The 19,876-nt window shown below is 40.8% G+C and overlaps 1 protein-coding gene across 1 annotated transcript in view; it reads left to right on the plus strand.

Moving 5' to 3' along the window:
* Positions 1-19,876, plus strand: part of LOC136882127 (Ig-like and fibronectin type-III domain-containing protein 2) — a 159,877-nt gene that overhangs the window by 48,979 nt on the left and 91,022 nt on the right. The window contains exon 2 of the mRNA XM_068225671.1: positions 9,659-9,685. Coding sequence (XP_068081772.1) covers positions 9,659-9,685 — 27 coding nt within the window. The remainder of the gene's footprint in view (positions 1-9,658; positions 9,686-19,876) is intronic.

Raw genomic sequence — 19,876 nt, forward strand, 5'->3', positions numbered from 1 at the left:
TTTAGTTCTAGGACATGATTGCATTGCACTATGGTTAGAATGTACTGTATGTAGCATTAATGATGATGCCCTATGTAGCGGGGCAGTTTACATGTGAAAGAGTATTCCTTCCGGTGTAATTGGTCGTGTGTAGCGGGACTGTCTAGTTGTGCAGTATTATTCTTTGTGATGTAATAGGTAGTGTGTAGCGGGTTAGTCTAGTTCTGTACGAGTATTATTTGTGCCGTAATAGATCGTGGGTAGCGGGTCAGTCTAGTTGTGCAGTATTATTCTTTGTGATGTAATAGGTAGTGTGTAGCGGGTCAGTCTAGTTCTGTACAAGTATTATCTGTGCCGTAATACGTCGTGTGTAGCGGGTCAGTCTAGTTGTGAAGAGGTTCTTTGTGCCGTAATAGGTTGTGTATAGCGGGTCATTCTAGTTGTATGAATGTTTTATGCCGTAATAGATCGTGTGTAGCGGAACTGTCTAGACGTGCAGAAACCAAACGAAACCAAACCCCATGGGATGCTCAGCCCGAAATCCTGCAGACTGCAAGGTGTCGTATGACGGTCACGATGAATCCTCTCGGCCGTTATTATTGGCTTTATAGACCGGAGCTACTATCACACAGTCAGGTAGCGCCTTAATTGTAATCAGCTGGGCTGAGTGGCTCAGACGGTTGAGGCGCTGGCCTTTTGACCCCAACTTGGCAGGTTCGATCCTGGCTTAGACCGGTGGTATTTGAAGGTGCTCAAATACGTCACCCTCGTGTCGGTATATTTACTGGCACGTAACAGAATTCCTGCGGAACAAAACTCCGGCACCTCGGCGTCCCCGAAAACCGTAAAAATAATTAGTGGGACGCAAAATAAATAACATTATTATTAATTGTAGACTGAGTGGGCCTCGAACTAGCCTTCACATCCAGGTAAAAACTCTTGACATGGCCAATAATCGAACCCGGGGCTTCCGTGTAAGAGGCAGGCACGCTCTAGATTTGCAGGCTAGGAGTAATGTAATGACTATTCTTAGTGCTGTAATACGTCGCGTGTAGCGAGACAGTCCAGATATGCAGACTATTAGCAAGGAGAATCCCGAGCGAGAGGCTGCGCGGTTTGCGTCATCTAGTTATCAACTTTCATTAGGGAGATAGTGGGTTCGAACCCCACTGTCGGTAGCCATAATAATGATTTTCCATGATTTCCCGCTTTCACACCACGCAAATGCTGGGGCTGTGCCTTAATTAAGGCCACGGCCGCTTTTTTCCCACTCCTAACACTTTCCTAACCCATCGTCAACATAAGACCTACCTGTGTGAGTGCGACGTACAGCAAATTGTAAACAAAACAAAATACAATTATGCTGTTATAGATCGTATGTTGGGGGACAGTCTGCATGTATAGTTCAGTAGTAAGGAGTATTCTTTGTGCTCCAATGAGTCGTGTGTAGCGGGTTAGTCTAGCCCAAGTTCGCGAGTTCGACACAGGCTTTCTGGTGGTATTTATAAGTACTCAAGTACGCCAGCCTTGTGGAACAGATCATATCTGAAATGTAAAAGTACTTGTGGGGCAAAGAAAACAACAACATCAATTTTATTCTTCCTGAAGTAGGTCATCTCCTGATGTTTCGGCATTGTCATGGAATATGTCTAGCCGCCAAATTCAGTGAGAGGGAGGTATGTTATATGTTTCCTGATATGCTGGTGTAGGAAAAATAAAAGTTCATGGTTTTGCTTATCTGTTATAGCAATGACGGGCCTGCAATTTTCAATGTAACACAGGCTATAATGATGTGACATATGGTTTCAAATTTCCATACGCATTGGCAAAAATTCGAACAATGGCCACCTTGCTTGGAGCTAGTGACTATTTTATTCAACTATTAATTTCCTGCCGTGCATGGAGGGAAAGTCTAGTTGTGGCAGTGGACATTAATGAGTATAATTTGTGTATGAGGCGTGTGTAGCTGTTTCCAGCCAGCGCTGTGTAGAACATGCCTGGTGCTGTACAGTACAGTGGGTGCGTCGACATGTGTTTGGCTGGTTCTGTGCTGCAGTACCTTCTTCGCGTTATAATGAGCTGCGTCCAGCAGACTGTTCTAATGAAACTGCCGTGTTCTGTAGAAACAAAATACCTATGTTTGCATTTCTTACTTGCCTATTTCATTCGTGTGGTACAACAAATTTATTATTACTTCACTACCACATTAGCGGTGATTTTCATTATTAGAAATTTATTTTAAACTGAGCACTTCCTATCCTAAATGGATGGTGTTATGCAAAAATGGATTAACGGCACAAAAGTAAAAAATGTGTTATCGACATATCTGGCTAGTTACCACGACAATCTATACCAGGGTTTCCCCAAACTTTTTTGTCTCTGAGGGCCCCTGAAGATATTGCAGTATGTCCAAGGACAACTTAGTTACAGAACATAATACTGCATTCAGTAAACCAAAAAACAGAGTGTTGTAATGACACCATGTTTGATTTTATTCATGTAATGTAGGACTAATAATAACGGTATTTGAAATTGAAATTTAAATTTAAATATAAATAAAGATGCTTTATATGTGTACAGAAATTATAAACCAGCGTGACGCTTGGCTAATAATTACAACAGTCTGGATCTAGAAATTTACTTGAAAAAATTCACTTATTGTGGTTGTTGGATCAATGAGATGGATGGTGCTGTTTCCTAAAGACTAAGCGCTTTACAAGCGTAGTCATTTGAACTGAAGATCAGCCTCTACATTAGCTCTGTTTCTGTACTGCCTTTAGATTTGTATGAGAGAAGGAAAGGTTGACATGAGAGGCATTAAACGCAATATTTCCTTTCTAGAAATTTTCTGGTATGGGGATGTCATAGGACACAAAAATCAATCAGAGGCGTGGTGTTGTAATGCATCCATGGAACTTCCTGAAGCCAAACATGCAACTCCATCTGATTCTCCACCCATACCACCTCAATTTATTTCTCACTTTCTTTCTGCCAAGATACTTCGGCTAGTTGATCTTCCTCGAGGGAGGGAAGTTCATGTTCAGTTTCGAAGAAGGGATTTCTAATCCACGAGATTTCCTCAACCAGAGGCAGAAAATATTGTCCGAGCGTGGAAAACAGCAATTCGAAGTGTCTCACAATTACATCACATACACTGTCTTGTAGTATTTCTTCTTGTACGATCCATCGGGCAAGTTCAGAGTTATACAACAGTGAAGACAAAGTACTTAAAACTTACATTATTATTGCGGACCTCGTGGGTTATCGTTGTGGCCCACCGGGGGTCCGCAGACCACACTTTAGGAATAGGTGCTCTATACTAAGCAAGTATGTTTTAACCAACATTCTCGATTACTACGCCATCTAGCGCCCAAACTGTGAACCCACTGTCACTATTACACCAAATGTGTGTAAAACAAGAACCGGTTAACCAACGTGCTTACCAACCAACGAACGAACTTGCTCTTCATGAAGTACAGCGTATTTCCAGAAGACCCCCAAAAAGTAGACATCACAAGGACTGTGAAAGTGCGGTGGGCATAACTGAAGGATGCATTTTCTCCTTTGTGGCCAAATGGACAAGAACTGTCAAAAGAAAATATTAAGGTTTCGAAATATGTGCTCAAATTAGAAGCAAAAGGTGCAGATTATTTTTTCCTGAAGAAGGTATAACAAGGAGAATCTGGTGATGACATTGAATAATTTGGTAATGACGTGAGCATTCGTGATAATGGGGATGCAGTAATTAATAATGATGATGATGCTTGTTGTTTAAATGGGCCTAACATCTAAGGTCATCGGCCCTATTAATAATGCATCTGCTGAGTAATTTCAGACATTTCCACATGAATTGTCTTTTGACATGTAGCGTATTTTCATGTTTTCACTAGGAATTCTCATTTTTAAAAATCCACAGCCTGTTTCCAGTCTATTGGCCAGGATAGGAATTGTGCCGGCTGCCGAAGCCTGTCGCACTCCTCTGGGGCAGTGATCAGTGAATGACAGATGAAATTAAATGATATTAGAGAGTGTTGCTGGATTGAAATATTACAGGGAAAACCGGAGTACCCGGAGAAAAACCTGTCCCGCCTCCGCTTTGTCCAGCACAAATCTCACATGGAGTGACCGGAATTTGAACCAGAGAACCCAGCGATGAGAGGCCGACGCACTGCCGCCTGAGCCATGCTGGCTTAAAATTTCTCATATTTCATTCAATTTTAGCCTATTAAAAACCCTTCAACGTTTGAGTTTCCTTTCTCAAAGTTTGTGTTCGGAAGTTTTAGCCATTATTACAGGATGTAATTTTCTTCTTCTTCGTCGTCGTCTTCTTCTTTTCCTTCCTCTTCTTCTTCCGCTTTTCCAACACCTGTGGGGTTGCGTGTGCGAACTGCATAGCATATGTGGATTTGGCCATGTTTTACGGCCGATGCTCTTCCTGACGCCAACCCTTTCTGTGGTGGTTGGTAGTGTGCTGACTTGTTGGGATAGACACAAGCACCCAGTCTCTGAGCCAGAATAATTAATCATAAGCGATTTAAATCACCGACCCGGCCGGGAATCAAACTCGCGACCCTCTGAACCGAAGGGCCGTATGCTGACCATTCAGCCAACGAGTCGGACTTATTGCAGGATTTAATGCAGATACTATATCATATTATTGTAATTTATTTACCTTGTTATGAAGTGCTATTGCACTGCGTTACATTTAAGCTGCATAATACATCATTATAACAACATGTGAAGTAGTGGCTTACCACGTTTGATTAATTTACTATCAACAAAATGATGTGGTTAATGTGATTATCTGCTACCCCGGTAGGTTCGGGTTCTATTCCCGGCTCTGCCACGAAATTTGAAAAGTGGTATGAGGGCTGGAACGGGGTCTGCTCAGCCTCAGGAGGTCAGTTGAGTAGAGGGGGTTCTATTCCGTCCTCAGCCATCCTCGAAGTGGTTTTCCGTGGTTTCTCACTTCTCCAGGAAAATGTCGGGATGGTATCTAACTTAAGGCCACGTCCGCTTCCCTCCCTATTCCTTGTCTATCTCTCCCAATCTTCCCATCCCCCCACAAGACCCCTGTTCAGCATAGCAGATGAGGCCACGTGGGTGAGGTACTGGTCCTCCTCCCCAGGTTTATCCCACAACCCAAAGTCTCACGCTCCAGAACACTGCATGTATCATGCTGTTCTTATTTCATGGTTTGAGATAATATATTTGAAAAAAGTAATGTTCATGATTTTTGAGGAGTGGTTCAACTATGAACTCTACTCCAAACTAAGGTTTGGTAGATTGATAGATTTTTTCATAACACCGTCGAAACATAAGAGAAATATTTATAGTTAAAATTTAAAACTTTCTCGTGAGACTTCTCATGCTTATCTTTATTCATGTCATCATTAATTTCAGTAGATTTTAGAAATGTAAGTGCTTATGCGAGAAAAGTGTGTGTTACCACAAGAAATTAATTTCATAGTTAGTCCGTATTGGGTAATTCCACCATTACAATACTATACAATGTTACTCCTTTTCTCTATTTAAAAAGGGACAGGTTTCGTCTATCTAAAATGAGACATCTTCAGCCTTTTCCTTTGCATTTAGATTAATTCTCACAATCTTAAATATATGGAATCATATGGTTTGTCCAGCAACGTAACCAATACATTGAGAAAATTCCACCGGGCGAGTTGGCCGTGCGGTTAGGAGTGCGCAGCTGTGAGCTCGCATCTGGGAGATAGTGGGTTCGAATCCCACTGTCGGCAGCCCCGAAGATGGTTTTCCGTGGTTTCCCATTTTCACACCAGACAAATGCTGAGTCTGTACCTTAATTAAGGCTACGGCCACTTCCTTCCCATTCCTAGGCCTTTCCTTTCCCATCGTCGCCATAAGACCTATCTGTGTCGGTGCGACGTAAAACAAATAGCGAGGATATTCCACCTAGATGAAATAAGCCCCGTTCCACTACAAACATATCTACTTCAAAACATCAATAAGTCTGTGACGAATTTAATTACTCACATAATACTACAATATTCATATATTCAGAACATTGTTACTCTAATATTGAACTCTTCAATTTAAGAATTATAAATCCAATTGAACTTACAATTTCTAGCAGTCTGTCTACCTTCGTGATATAATATTTTCATTACAAGATATTTTAACATCATGAACTGCTTTCAGTTATTTTTATGCTTATTTGACTGAGTCGCATTGACTCCTAGAATTTTGGGTAGGTCATTGTTTATATCAGGGCCTCTCTGATGCCCAAAATCTCACGCGTGCAAACAGTGGCGCAGAGCTTCTGTGCACAGTGCATCGGTCCCGCTCGGCTCGGCTCGGACCAACGCTTCGTCTCTGGGCTACTCGGCTAAGCTCGGCACTACTCGGCTCAACTCAGCTCGAATTTGGAGCGCTACGGAGCAAGTGAGGAAGAGGGAGACAGAAGGAGCGAGAGAGACAGGCGTGAGAAAAGAGAGAGACAGCGCTATTGCTCCAAATCGAGGAGTGGGGGTCTGCATTCTGGTTAACCAAGCGAAGTCGTCTTCTGCACCGTGCACAGTGCATGCACGAGGCGCATGTACCCTGAGAGGCCCTGGTTTATATTAATATGAGTAATATTATGTGTTTTTACTATAATTGTATCAAGGTTGAAGATGTCTCATATAAGAGAGACGAAACATGTCCCTTTAAAAAAGGGAATAAAACTGTATAGTATTGTAAAGATGGAATTACCCAACCGTTAAGAACTCCTAACTTGTTAAGTGTGTGTTAAGCACCACATTACACTGTTTTAACACTTAAGTTTCCATCGTTTTATTCATCATCAAATTCGAGTATCTGACAACGAGACCTCCTTTATCATATCTATCACCGTCTGTTGGTTCATACCTATTCAAGCCACCGTGGCCGTAAAAAACATCTCAAGATACCGATAGACTCACACGCAACTTCCTGGATATGAATCATATTTTGTTCACACGTTTTGTTTAATTTCTTTGCTGTTGCTTAATTGCACCTGCTTATGACATCATGGCCATCAGTCCCATGTACTTCCTGTTTGTGTGCAATCTGCCAGAAAATCCTTCAGTATTGTGAGATTAAACCAATCATTCCCCTCACTCCGGGGATTATTGTTACAATGGGTATTTAGGTGCGCATTTCAGTGAATTATCTGCATAAATTCTTGTGCTCTGGTGTAACTTAGGGCAGTAATTGAGAAGGGAGCGTGAAATAATGCACCACTCGAGCATTTTCTAAGAATGAGAAAAATCTAGCGGAACACTCACACTTACAAAATGTGTACAACCTGTACCGATGTTCCAGCCTTAGATACGTATATTACCCTAAAATATTTGTTACAACAGCGATTCTACTAACGTCGATTACAGCTGCTTCTAGAATGCAACTCGAAAGACAATTCAGAGCGAGAGACGCAGTTGACTGGAGGACATATACCAGCTATTACCTGCGAGGACACTTGCTGGTAATTTACGTACACATACTCAATTTTATCCTTCACATTAACATAAGTTTAGTGCGGACTGAGGTGTATGGGAAGAAGGGGGTGGACCACAGGTATTGGAGGGTGACGTCAATTTGCCTACTACTCTACTATATTGTTCAACTTTCATGACCGAGCACACTTCCTCTCATATTCTATAGACCTTCATTAGATCTGCGGGGTTTAATGAATTCTGGGTCTCAATCAGATAGAGAGAGAGAGATGGTCTCATGCCCTTCATCATGGCATAGGAGAAATTCACATTAACCACCATATACCTCATATCAGCTGTTCTTATGAGAGAGGATTCCCCATGTTTCACATGTTAAAAAATTAAACAATATGTTGCCTACGCCAGCTAGTAAAACTTTCTTAGAAGGGCGACGACCGGAAACAGTAGAAATGATCCAGAGTTTTTTCTGCGAACCAGCCATGATCAACGAGAAATGGAAAACAGCCAACTACGATATGAGACACCTCTACACGCGAGGACCCTGCCAATCTCTCATTATGCTTTAAAACTGGCAGTGGCAGTCAAACATTTTTTAATTTTTAATTTATTTCTCTCAATCAGTCTGTACACACTGTGTTCAATAAATCTATTAATAAATTAATAAAACTAAAATTAGATCCACTATTAACCAAAAACTTCTGGAGAACTCATTGCTACCGATCATGTAACAGAAACTCACAATAGACGACATTCAGAAGAGATTAATCAAGAGTTCTAAATGATGGTTCGTTTCAAGAGGACATGTTACAAAGTCAACATACAGGTAGTCACTATGTCTCTATGTCTGGTTTTTATCAACTTTTGATTTCGTAAAGATTCAATTTTGTAAATTAAAACAAGCAGTGTTTAAATAAAAGTATCTTAATTAAACATTATTTAAGGACTTTTATTAATTATTTCATTAATTTGGCAGGTTCGATCCTGGCTCCGTCCGGTGCTATTTGAAGGTGCTCAAATACTTTAGCCTCGTGTCGGTAGATTTACTGAAAACACAATAATATTATTAATTATTTCATTTTTCTTACTGTTATTCTTTAGATCTTGAAAACGTGGATTTTTGTACTCTTTTGGAAGGAAAAAGTGCTTAGAATACGACTTTAAGAGATTAACGTCTCAAAATTTTTCGGAGGAGGATTCCCGGACTTCTCACTCTCCTAGGAGCATTCCACACCCCCAGACTCCCCAGTATGGTGGTAACTCTGCGCAAGTCTTTGAATATGGTCTCATCACATTGGCCTTAAAGATTTATATACATTTGTTTAGACAAAAAAAAATGTGAACAACTTTTCACACCCATATTGTCTAAGTACTTTATTTCGATAATACATTTCACACCATACGTATTCTTCGCCGAATTTGTTCCGGCACACACCCGTCGGAAACCCTTACGTTAGCATTGTGATAGAATATAAAACAGGTTCCACCATTATAAACTGGAAACAAAACTGCAAAGATGGCATGGCATAATTCGAATCCGTCTGCAAAACAGATAGCAAAAGCAATGCAATCTTCATAAGTGATAAGCAACCAGAAAGACGATCATACCGAGGAGGAAATTGGGGAAGAAATAACAAATTGGGAAAGAAAGGATAAACTTCTGTTTACCTTGAGAATATCTGCATGCTATTGCTATCTAGAAATGGTGAAGTCTTGTGGAGTAAGTAGAACAATCTGTCATTGCCACCAAGACGGTGGACTCTGAGCTGTTGAAAGTAAGGCCATCCCACTCCAAGCTATCCTGTTTTAAATGTCTTTAGAGGATATACATGAAGCAGTGCGTCCGTGTCTGCGGCTGCATGAGCAGAGTATCTTCAGTCTTGTAGAACGGTCATCAAATATGCGCAAAGAGTTGGAGATTATGTTCAAACGTCTACGTATTAGGATGTGAATGAGGGTTTTCGAGAACAGGAAATTCTGGTTCATGATAAATTGTGGCTCATTACTTTCAATATTTCTTAGTAAGAATGTCCATTAAGTAACAATTAAGAGTTGGTATATTTTATTCTTTACTTATCATTTCTCCATTGCCGTGTGATATCACCTCTGTATCCCCGTGTTTTCTTTTTGTGCTCTAATATTGTGGCTTGTGTGTGTACATAACTCTGTTTTGTTCTGTGTGTGTTAGAGTAAATAACATCCGTTTTTGTTTTCTTTCTTTTTCCCCACAGTTCCCCCAGAGGAGCGAGCTATGTCAGGCAAGTAACTCCTTGTGTCGTAAGTTGTTGTTATCGTACTCTGCATGAGGTGTGGAGCATGCATTTCCCTTCCCTTGGGTGGTGGATTTTGGTGAAATAGATTATGTTTGGTTCCAGCTCTATAGTGTAATGCCTGCCTGCCGTCCTCGGAATACCGGGTTTGAATTCCGATACTGCCAGAAATTTACGATTGACGTACGGTTAAAAATGTGCGCACAACTTGCCTCCAATGGGAGTGTGCTTAAAAAGGGAAGTACTGCCTCGAGATGCACTACATTTCAGACTAACTCAATTCCTTCATTATTCAGAAATGACGGTAGTCATAATATTGTAAATCCGTTCGGATCATCTATGTCAACGTCGTTAGTGTGTGACTTTTACTGGCTAATGCGTCCGACTCGTTGGCTGAACGGTCAGCGTACTGACCTTCGGTTCCGAGGGTCCCGGGTTCGATTCCCGGCCGGGTCGGGGATTTTAACCTTAATTGGTTAATTCCAATGATACGGGGGCTGGGTGTATGTGTTGCCTTCATCATCATTTCATCCTCATCACGACGCGCAGGTCACCTACGGGTGTCAAATAGAAAGACCTGCACCTGGCGAGGCGAACCCGTCCTGGGATATCCCGGCACTAAAAGCCATACGACATTTCATTTCACTGGCTAATGCAAAACATTACAAGGTCTTTTGAATATTCTTCATTGCGAATTTCATAGGGAATTAAATGAAATTACATGAAATTAAGTATGGCTTTTAGTGCCGGGAGTGTCCGAGGACATGTTCGGCTCGCCAGGTGCAGGTCTTTTGATATCACTCCCGTACGCGACCTGCACGTCGAGATGAGAATGGAATGATGATGAAGACGACACATACACCCAGCCCCTGTGGCAGTGAAATTAACCAATTATGGTTAAAATTCCCGACCCTGCCCGGAATCGAACCCGGGACCCCTGTGACCAAAGGCCAGCACGCTAACCATTTAGCCATGGAGCCGGACAGGGAATTAAATATATTCAGTATGTACGTACAGGGATTTATATTTTTCCATCGTCAGCAGCTGACCGTAGCCCACTCTGGGCCAAGACCAAGCACACAGTAGTCAGATCGAACTACTTAATTGGTCAAGCGTTATAAATTCCAGTCACTTAAAAAGTCACTGATGGAATCCTTGGTTCCTTAATTTTTAAAGACTCTAATTTCTAGAGGGTTATTTACAGTTTGCTTTACGTCGCCCCAACACAGAGAGGTCTTACGGCGACGATGGGATAGGAAAGGCCTAAGAGTGGAAAGGAAGTGGCCGTGGCCTTAATTAAGGTACTGCCCCACCATTTTCCTGGTGTGAAAATGGGAAACCACGGAAAACCATCTTCAGCGCTGCCGACAGTGGGGTTCCAACGCACTATCTCTCGCATGCAACCTCACAGCTGTGCACCCCTAACCACACGGCCAACTTCCCCGGTAGGGTTATTTTAAACGTAATGCTGAGGAGGGGCGGATACAATAAAGGTACAAGTTATAAGACAGTGAAGGAGGACCGAGCAAGTGGCTCCGAGAATTGGGGAGATAGTGGGTTCGAACCCCACTACCGACATCGTTGGGGATGGTTTTACGTGGTTTCCTATTTTCACAACGTACCATCACTTCCTTCCCACTCTTAGCCCATTCTCATGCTATCGCCGTCGTAAGACCTATCTGTGTCGGTGCGACGTAAAGCAAATTGTAAAAAAAATAAGTGAAGGAGGAAGGAGCACGCAGGCGAGCTTCAATCACTTACTAGTGTAACACTTGGGTGCACAGGTCCTCTAGCCCTGTAAGTGGTATGTTGTCGAAAACAGTTGTTATTAGTTAGAGCGAAGTCTGCTGCAGTGTGATCTTTCTAAAATATGGACACGAATACGTCACGAAGATATTAGACTACACTTCGAACGTCTTTCTGTCACTCCACATAGACGTTCAGATCAAGGAATCAAAACTAAGTCTGCAAATAGGATCCGCGTGCATCATAAACACATTAGATAACATTAATAGTTAATACACTGCTGTAGTTCAATGAACTCTGGGCATTAGAGCCAATCAGCCGATTTAATTGTTTATTTTCAATTATAGTAATAAAAGAGCGGTCAAGGAAACAACAAGTGAATGTTCCAAGTTTAGGACGACATATTATTGACAACACAAACTTGTTGAATTATTATTTTATTTGATGACCTGTACATTTCTACATGATTTTCCTCCAAGTTTGGACCATTGGTTGAAATTCACAGAACCATGGTTTGACCGCCCAAGTAGGTCAATGCGTCTACTGTGCACCAATCACTTGTCACAATCACAGGCAGTTCCTATGTTAATGTTGCACGTGTTCATTAACTGAAGTCGTTATATAACAACCGGAGTTGCCTCACAGGTGGACTGGGGAGATGCTTGATTTGTTCGCGAGTGGCGCGGATAGAGAGGGCGATGTTGCAACGCTGCGAGCATGGTTAGCGGGTGTCGTCCTGACTGCGAACAGTCCAGATTGCGAACAAGTGGGTACCTGAAAAGGATGATTTGGGTTTGACACACATTCATGGGTCGAGATTGCGGCCAGGCATAAAGCAGAGCCGCTTAAGCGAGAATATAATGAGCAAGAATATGTCATTTTATATATGTCACGCTGCTTATCTAGGTGGATTGTGGCAGCAGTATGCATCACTAGAGGCACCTACAGTCTTCTGAAGTTCCTTAGAAAGCCGCTTTAATTATTACCCGAAATACAAAGTTGACTTTGAAATACAATATTGACTTGGATATGAACAAAAATTCTAATTTGACGGGCTGCAGAAAAATCAACCCTCAGTTGGTACACCAAGTTCTAGTACACACAATTGGAATACTGGGTAATACAAATAAAAGTCAAAAGCATGTAAGAAAAAATCCACTGTTTCCTAATAAACTGACTATTCCACTGATTATGTGTTATTTTTAATAATAATAATAATAATAATAATAATAATAATAATAATAATAATAATAATCAATTTTCTAAAGGCTAATGCCTTGTCGATGCAACCACTCACTCCTTTCATTGGCATAATTTCTTCTTTCTTGCGAACCGGCCAAACTTAGGACCACGCCAATACCACTTCACTTCCTTCTAATCATCCCTTCTTCCTTCCTCTTTCTCCACAGTGCCTTCATTCTTTCAGAATGTTGCGCTCTTCTCTCTTCGGTCCATCTTCCCCCTCTGCGCTCTTTCTTTTCTTCAACCAGAACTTTTATGTTGGAAAGTCTTTTCCTGAATTGGTCTCTATCACGACATTGGCATAATAATAATAATAATAATAATAATAATAATAATAATAATAATAATAATAATAATAATAATAATACCGTGCGAGTTGGCCGTGTGGATAGGGGCTGTGAACTTGCATCCGGGAGATAGTGGGTTCGAATCCTACTATCGGCAGCCTTGAAGATGGTTTTCCTTGGTTTGCCATTTTCACACGAGACAAATGGTGGGGCTGTACCTTAATTAAGGCCAAGTGTTTTGATTAATTCAGGTGAACTCATAATAGATCCCAGGGAATCACTGGAGAGGTGGAGGGAATATTTTGAACATCTTCTCAATGTAAAAGGAAATCATCCTGGTGATGTTGCGAACAGCCAAGCTCATGGGGAGGAGGAAAATTATGTTGGTGAAATTACGCTCGAGGAAGTGGAAAGGATGGTGAATAAACTCCATTGCCATAAAGCAGCAGGAATAGATGAAATTAGACCTGAAATGGTGAAGTATAGTGGGAAGGCAGGAATGAAATGGCTTCATAGAGTAGTAAAATTAGCATGCAGGGTTGGTAAGGTACTGTACCTTCAGATTGGACAAAAGCAGTAATTGCACCTATCTTAAGCAAGGGAACAGGAAGGATTGCAACAACTATCGAGGTATCTCATTGATTAGTATACCAGGCAAAGTATTCACTGGCATCTTGGAAGGGAGGGTGCGATCAGTCATTGAGAGGAAGTTGCTTGAAAACCAGTGTGGTTTCAGACCACAGAGGGGCTCCTCAGGATCAGATATTCAGTATGCTCCAGGTAATTGAGAAATGCTACGAAAGGAATAGGCAGTTGTGTTTATGTTTCGTAGATCTAGAGAAAGCATATGACAGGGTACCGAGGGAAAAGATGTTCGCCATACTGGGGGACTATGGAATTAAAATTAGATTATTAAATTCAATCAAAGGTATTTATGTTGACAATTGGGCTTCAGTGAGAATTGATGGTAGAATGAGTTCTTGGTTCAGGGTACTTACAGAGGTTAGACAAGGCTGTAATCTTTCACCTTTGCTGTTCGTGGATCATCTGCTGAAAGGTATAAAATGACAGGGAGGGATTCAGTTAGGTGGAAATGTAGTAATCAGTCTGGCCTATGCTGACGACTTGGTCTTAATGGCAGATTGTGCCGAAAGCCTACAGTCTAATATCTTGGAACTTGAAAATAGGTGCAATGAGTATGGTATGGAAATTAGCCTCTCGAAGACTAAAGTGATGTCAGTAGGTAAGAAATTCAACAGAACTGAATGTCACATTGGTGATACAAAGCTAGAACAGGTCGATAATTTCAAGTATTTAGGTTGTGTGTTCTCCCAGGATGGTAATATAGTAAGTGAGATTGAATCAAGGTGTAGTAAAGCTAATGCAGTGAGCTCGCAGTTGCGATCAACAGTATTCTGTAAGAAGGAAGTCAGCTCCTGGACGAAACTATCTTTACATTGGTCTGTTTTCGGACCAACTTTGCTTTACGGGAGCGAAAGCTGGGTGAACTCGGGATATCTTATTCATAAGTTAGAAGTAACAGACATGAAAGTAGCAAGAATGATTGTTGGCACAAACAGGTGGGAACAATGGCAGGAGGGTACTCCGATTGAGGACTTAAAGGCTCATTTAGAAATGAACTCGATGGATGAAGCTGTACGCATAAACCGGCTTCGGTGGTGGGGTCATGTGAGGCGAATTGAGGAGGATAGGTTACCTAGGAGAATAATGGACTCTGTTATGGAGGGCAAGAGAAGTAGAGGTAGACCAAGACGACGATGGTTAGACTCGGTTTCTAACGATTTAAAGATAAGAGGTATGGAAATAAATGAGACCACAACACTAGTTTCAAATCGAGGATTGTGGCGACGTTTAGTAAATTCACTGAGGCTTGTATACTGAACGCTGAAAGGCATAACAGTCTATAATGATAATGTATGTATAATAATAATAATAATAATAATAATAATAATAATAATACAACTCTCACTAATCCACCATATACAAAGGATAATCTTCTAAATGGTAAGATTACATCAAACTAAATTATTAAACATTTTCAATAAGAAAAATATTTTTAAAAATATGGTTAGGTGATCTAAAACATCCCAATGTACCAGTAATGTTAATACTACTAGAACAAAAATTACATATGAAACGGTTTTAAAAATTGTATCTGTATTATGTATCTTACGTCAACACTAACCTCTTGTTCGCAATCAAGTCACAACCGGTCAGCGTACGGAGTGAATGTTTACTTTACAAGTGGAGTTTTCAGTGAGCTCGCGTTGCATTCCAGCAGGTTAACGACACTGCCCACAAAGCTCATCACTCGATGAATGCTGTAGAACAGATGTTCGATGAACGAATAACAAGTCTTTTCGTAATTGACCTATGCACATCATTGCTAATGGTATTTTCATGATTAAAGGCACTGGAGCACAGATAAACTGCACTTAATATAAGAAGATACACTGTGTGATCTAGTGTATGACGTGCTATAACAGCAGAAAGAAGAGTATAGCACATTTTTGATGATGCTGTAAATTCAGATAGAGATTAAACATAAATCATTTGAAAAAATTGAACTCTTGTCCAATAACGGAGGATAATATGGAACTATACAATAAGTTTCTACAACAGCACTCCACTCAGCATTCTTTGGCATATTACGGAACAGAGTGCTGGCTTACGACTGAATACATCGAGCATAGTCTTCACATTATGGAAAAGCAGATATTCTAATCGACATTGGGCTTCCTCTTACCATAACGTATTCGCGATGACATAATCAAGCGATTACATAAAATAAATTTCATTTTGCTAAGCCCGTATTGCCATAAGTATCACTTTAGCAATCCTTATCACGTATCCTACCTTTACAATACAATTTGAGTATTTATTAATAGACTACATTAAAATCGTCACATATTTCATCCCTAGCGGGACATCATCACTCGACACATAAATAATAGACGTTGTAAAAGTTGTCACATGGATATTGGTACATACGCACAGTGAAAGACACATTCACATAATAGGTAAAAGCGACGAATGTCGTCTTATCCTTAAAAAATCAAATGTGAGTGCAAATTTGTGATATAAATCTTGAGGAGTCTGTCCGTATGTTGAGCATAATTGATGTATTTTTCACTGTGTATATGTACCAATATCCATATGAGAAGTTTAAATAATGTTATTTGATGTATGTCCCACTAACACGGTTTTCGGAGACGCCGAGGTGCCGGAATTTAGTCCTGCAGGAGTTACTTTACGTGCCAGTAAATCTACTGACAGGAGGCTGACGTATTTATCTTCAAATACCATCGGAATGAGCCAGGATCGAACCTGCCACTTTGAGGTCAGAAGGTCAGCGCCTCAACCGTCTGAGCCACTCAGACCGGCAATAACAATAATTTTTATAAGGTCTGTTATTCATGTGTCGACTGATGATGTCGCACTAGGGATGAAACATGTACCGATTTTAAGGTATAGACTAAAATAAATTGTATTGTAAAGGTGGAATACCGGATAAGGATTGCCAAAGAGATAATCAGGCAATGTTTGCAAAGCAAAGTCGTTTCCGTACAGGCTGTGAGGGCGCTTGGAGGAGTAGAAGTTAAAGAGTTCTACACCGGCCGCCCATGCCCCCAGGATGTAACATAGTACTAATTCTTGGTGTAGTTCAGTGAATCTCAGGGTCATGTGCACCTCCGGAAGCAGACATCTCGTCCTTCCTTGTTGTAGCGACTCTACATTTTTCTCTGCCCTGAGCCAGAAGACAGATTCCATTAAGAAATAGCAACAGGTGGAATAAAAACCAAGTACGAGACGAAAAGACTCTATTACTGGTATTTCAGTCAAATGCAACAGGTACAGATAAAAAGCTTTAGAACTAAAGTATTTATTATGGAGAAGCATTGAAACTGAATTTAGCTGGACTCCCATTAACGTGGTCATATGCTTAATCACCAGTGTCTACACCGCTCCCATCAAGTGTATTGTTCAGGAAAATCCTTGGTAATTATGAATGTAATGTCCTGTGTCATATGATACAGCTTAAAACTTGAGCTGATTACCTGGCCTCTCAGATTATTGTAATAGTCAAATAAATAGAATTAGTTGTCTCTTCAAGTAATCCTCTTACACTTCTCTGTTAGGTAAACACCGACATAATGACCTTACTATGGGTTTAATTTATCTCATTAGCTGTCGCGAAATTAGCCACTCATCTGCGTTAGATCAAACAATTGACTCCCACTCCTCGTGAACAGTAGGTTTCGTTCCCAGCATTTAGCGTCATTGAGAACAAAGAGAAGATTAAAATAGGGGGCTTTACTAAATTTACCATGTAACTACAATTAAGTTCTTGATAACTGATTTCACGTTTATGTTTTCATTTTAATGGCGAGATTGACAAAATGTTTTATTGGTCTGAGAGTGCTGGTAAGTCTTCCGTGTATGCTTAGTAAGGTATGAAATTTATGAACAACTTTCCTGGATGTAATCTTCATTATATAGGTTTCAGAAAATTTTTCACAAACTTTAGAAAGCAAAATGGAATTTCACAACGCAAACCATATATACATTACTAGCTGATGGATCCGTGCTTCGCTACGGGATTCTCAGGAAGACTGTCTTTGTGGTTTTCCTAACTACAGTTAACTTAGGCCATTACAAAAACTTCAGTAGGAATGTAGGGATTAAAAGCAATGTTATCTTATAAAATGCTCAAATGAAAACCCGCTCATTTTCTCACTTTTAACGAACAGTACTACGATGCCGATCTAACAGTCCGAAGTTCCAGAGCTGGAATGACCAGGCCGCAGACAGCCGTGAGCACTCCTCTGCGATTGTTCCGTTAAATATACACACTGCTCATTTCTATCAGTGCCTCAGGGTAGGGATTGAATAGCTCGAATGCTATGATGAGCCAGTTTGTTACGTACCGGTAGTATCAGAAAATTCATGAACCAGAGGAATGGCATGCTTAAGAAGAACGTTATCTAACTCTCCAGCTACTTCCCGCCAATATTCAGGCAGGCTGTTATACTCGATATGACCGGATGAGTTGACCGTGCGGTTAGGGGCGCGCATCTGTGAGTTTGCATCTGGGAGGTAGTGGTTTCGAAAACCACTATCGACAGCCCTGAAGATGGCTTTCCGTGGTTTCTCATTTTCACACCAGGCAAATGCTGGGGCTTTGCCGTAATTAATGCCAGGGCCGCTTCCTTTCCACTCCTTGCCCATCGTCGCCACAATACCTATCTGTGTCGGTGCGACGTAAAGCAAATTTTTAAAAAGTACTCTGTATACAGCAGTAATCCCATCTATCGGACGTGACCGGCAACAGAAGACACAACAAACAATGGTCAATGTACTGTTATTGTTGTTCAATGTTATGAACTTTCTGTATTGTAGGCCTTCACATTTAGTTTTCTTTCGACTCTGTGATATTAGGGCGTTTTACGAAATTATTTATAGCGTAGACTGTAGTTCCTTATTCCCCAACTTTACATAACGATTTTCATTAAATTCTGTTTACCCATTTTCTCGTGACTTGGCGCTCATATGGACTTAGGAACAAAAATCCAAATTCATGAATATCTCTGTTAACATAGCCGGTACGGTTAAAATTTATAAGACATAAATGATCGAAAATTTAATACTATAGCCTATAACTTAAATAATGTAGTATTTGTCGATAGGACCACCAATAACACAAATATTTGAGAATTAAATTTTAGACCTTCCCCTAAACTACCATTCCACTCAGCGTGAATAAAATTATTCATGGCCTAGATTGTAACGACTTATTTCCCGACTTTGCATACCGATTTTCATTAAGATAGGACCACTAATAACATAAGAAATAGAAAATTTAAATGTAGGCCTTCCTCTAAACTACCATTTCTTTCAGCGTGAATAACATTATTTATGAGATGAATTGTAGCGACTTATTTCCCAACTTTGCATGCCGATTTTCATTACGATGGGACCACTAATAACACAAATATTTGAGAATTACATTTTAGGCCTTCCCCTAAACTACCATTTCTCACAGCGTGACTAAGATTATTTATGACTTAGATTGTAGCGACTTATTCCTGGACACTACATACCGATTTTCATTAAATTCTCTTCAGTCGTTTCCTCGTGACAGACAGACAGAAATTACGGAAAATTAGAAAGTGCATTTCCTTGCTACTATGGACACAACCAATACAGAAATACCATCCTTTTTAAATTCTGAGCAATGAACAGACAAACCTCCTATTTTATATATATATAGATATACAAAACATTATATACAGGATGAATCACCTAGAACTTGCACCCCAAATATTTCTGAAATGGAAGGTGCTTTTGATGTGCTGTTTCCACAGAAATGAAGAGTAACTAAGGGCTTATTGTTATAGCCCATAAACAGATTTTATAACTATTAGAATATGTATTTATTTTAGAGAGTTACATACAACCACATGTAGGTGGGGGACGCAGACGAAGAATACACCCACGGTATCCCCTGCCTGTCATAAGAGGCGACTAAAAGGGTGAAACACCCCCTGCGGGTGGCGGACGCAGACGATGAATACACCCACGATATCCCCTGCCTGTCGTAAGAGGCGACTGAAAGGAGCGACCAAGGTATGATGGAATTGGAACCATGAGATTTCTTGTGATTAGTACCATTAATTGAGAAACACCATGGGTCGACGTTACTTGCAATTAGTATTGTGAGGAACACTATGATTCTGGGCGTTGCCTATGATTAGTACCATTGTGTACATTCCGCTGAGGTGGAGGAGTGAGCGCGCGGCATCACGGCCTGGTGGCCGTGTGGGAGGAGCTGCCGTGCGCCGCGCTGAATTGCGTTGGTTCTCCTGTATTCAGAACGGGTCTG

The sequence above is a fragment of the Anabrus simplex genome, chromosome 1 (genome assembly GCF_040414725.1).
Source record: "Anabrus simplex isolate iqAnaSimp1 chromosome 1, ASM4041472v1, whole genome shotgun sequence".
NCBI classification, from domain to species: domain Eukaryota; kingdom Metazoa; phylum Arthropoda; class Insecta; order Orthoptera; family Tettigoniidae; genus Anabrus; species Anabrus simplex.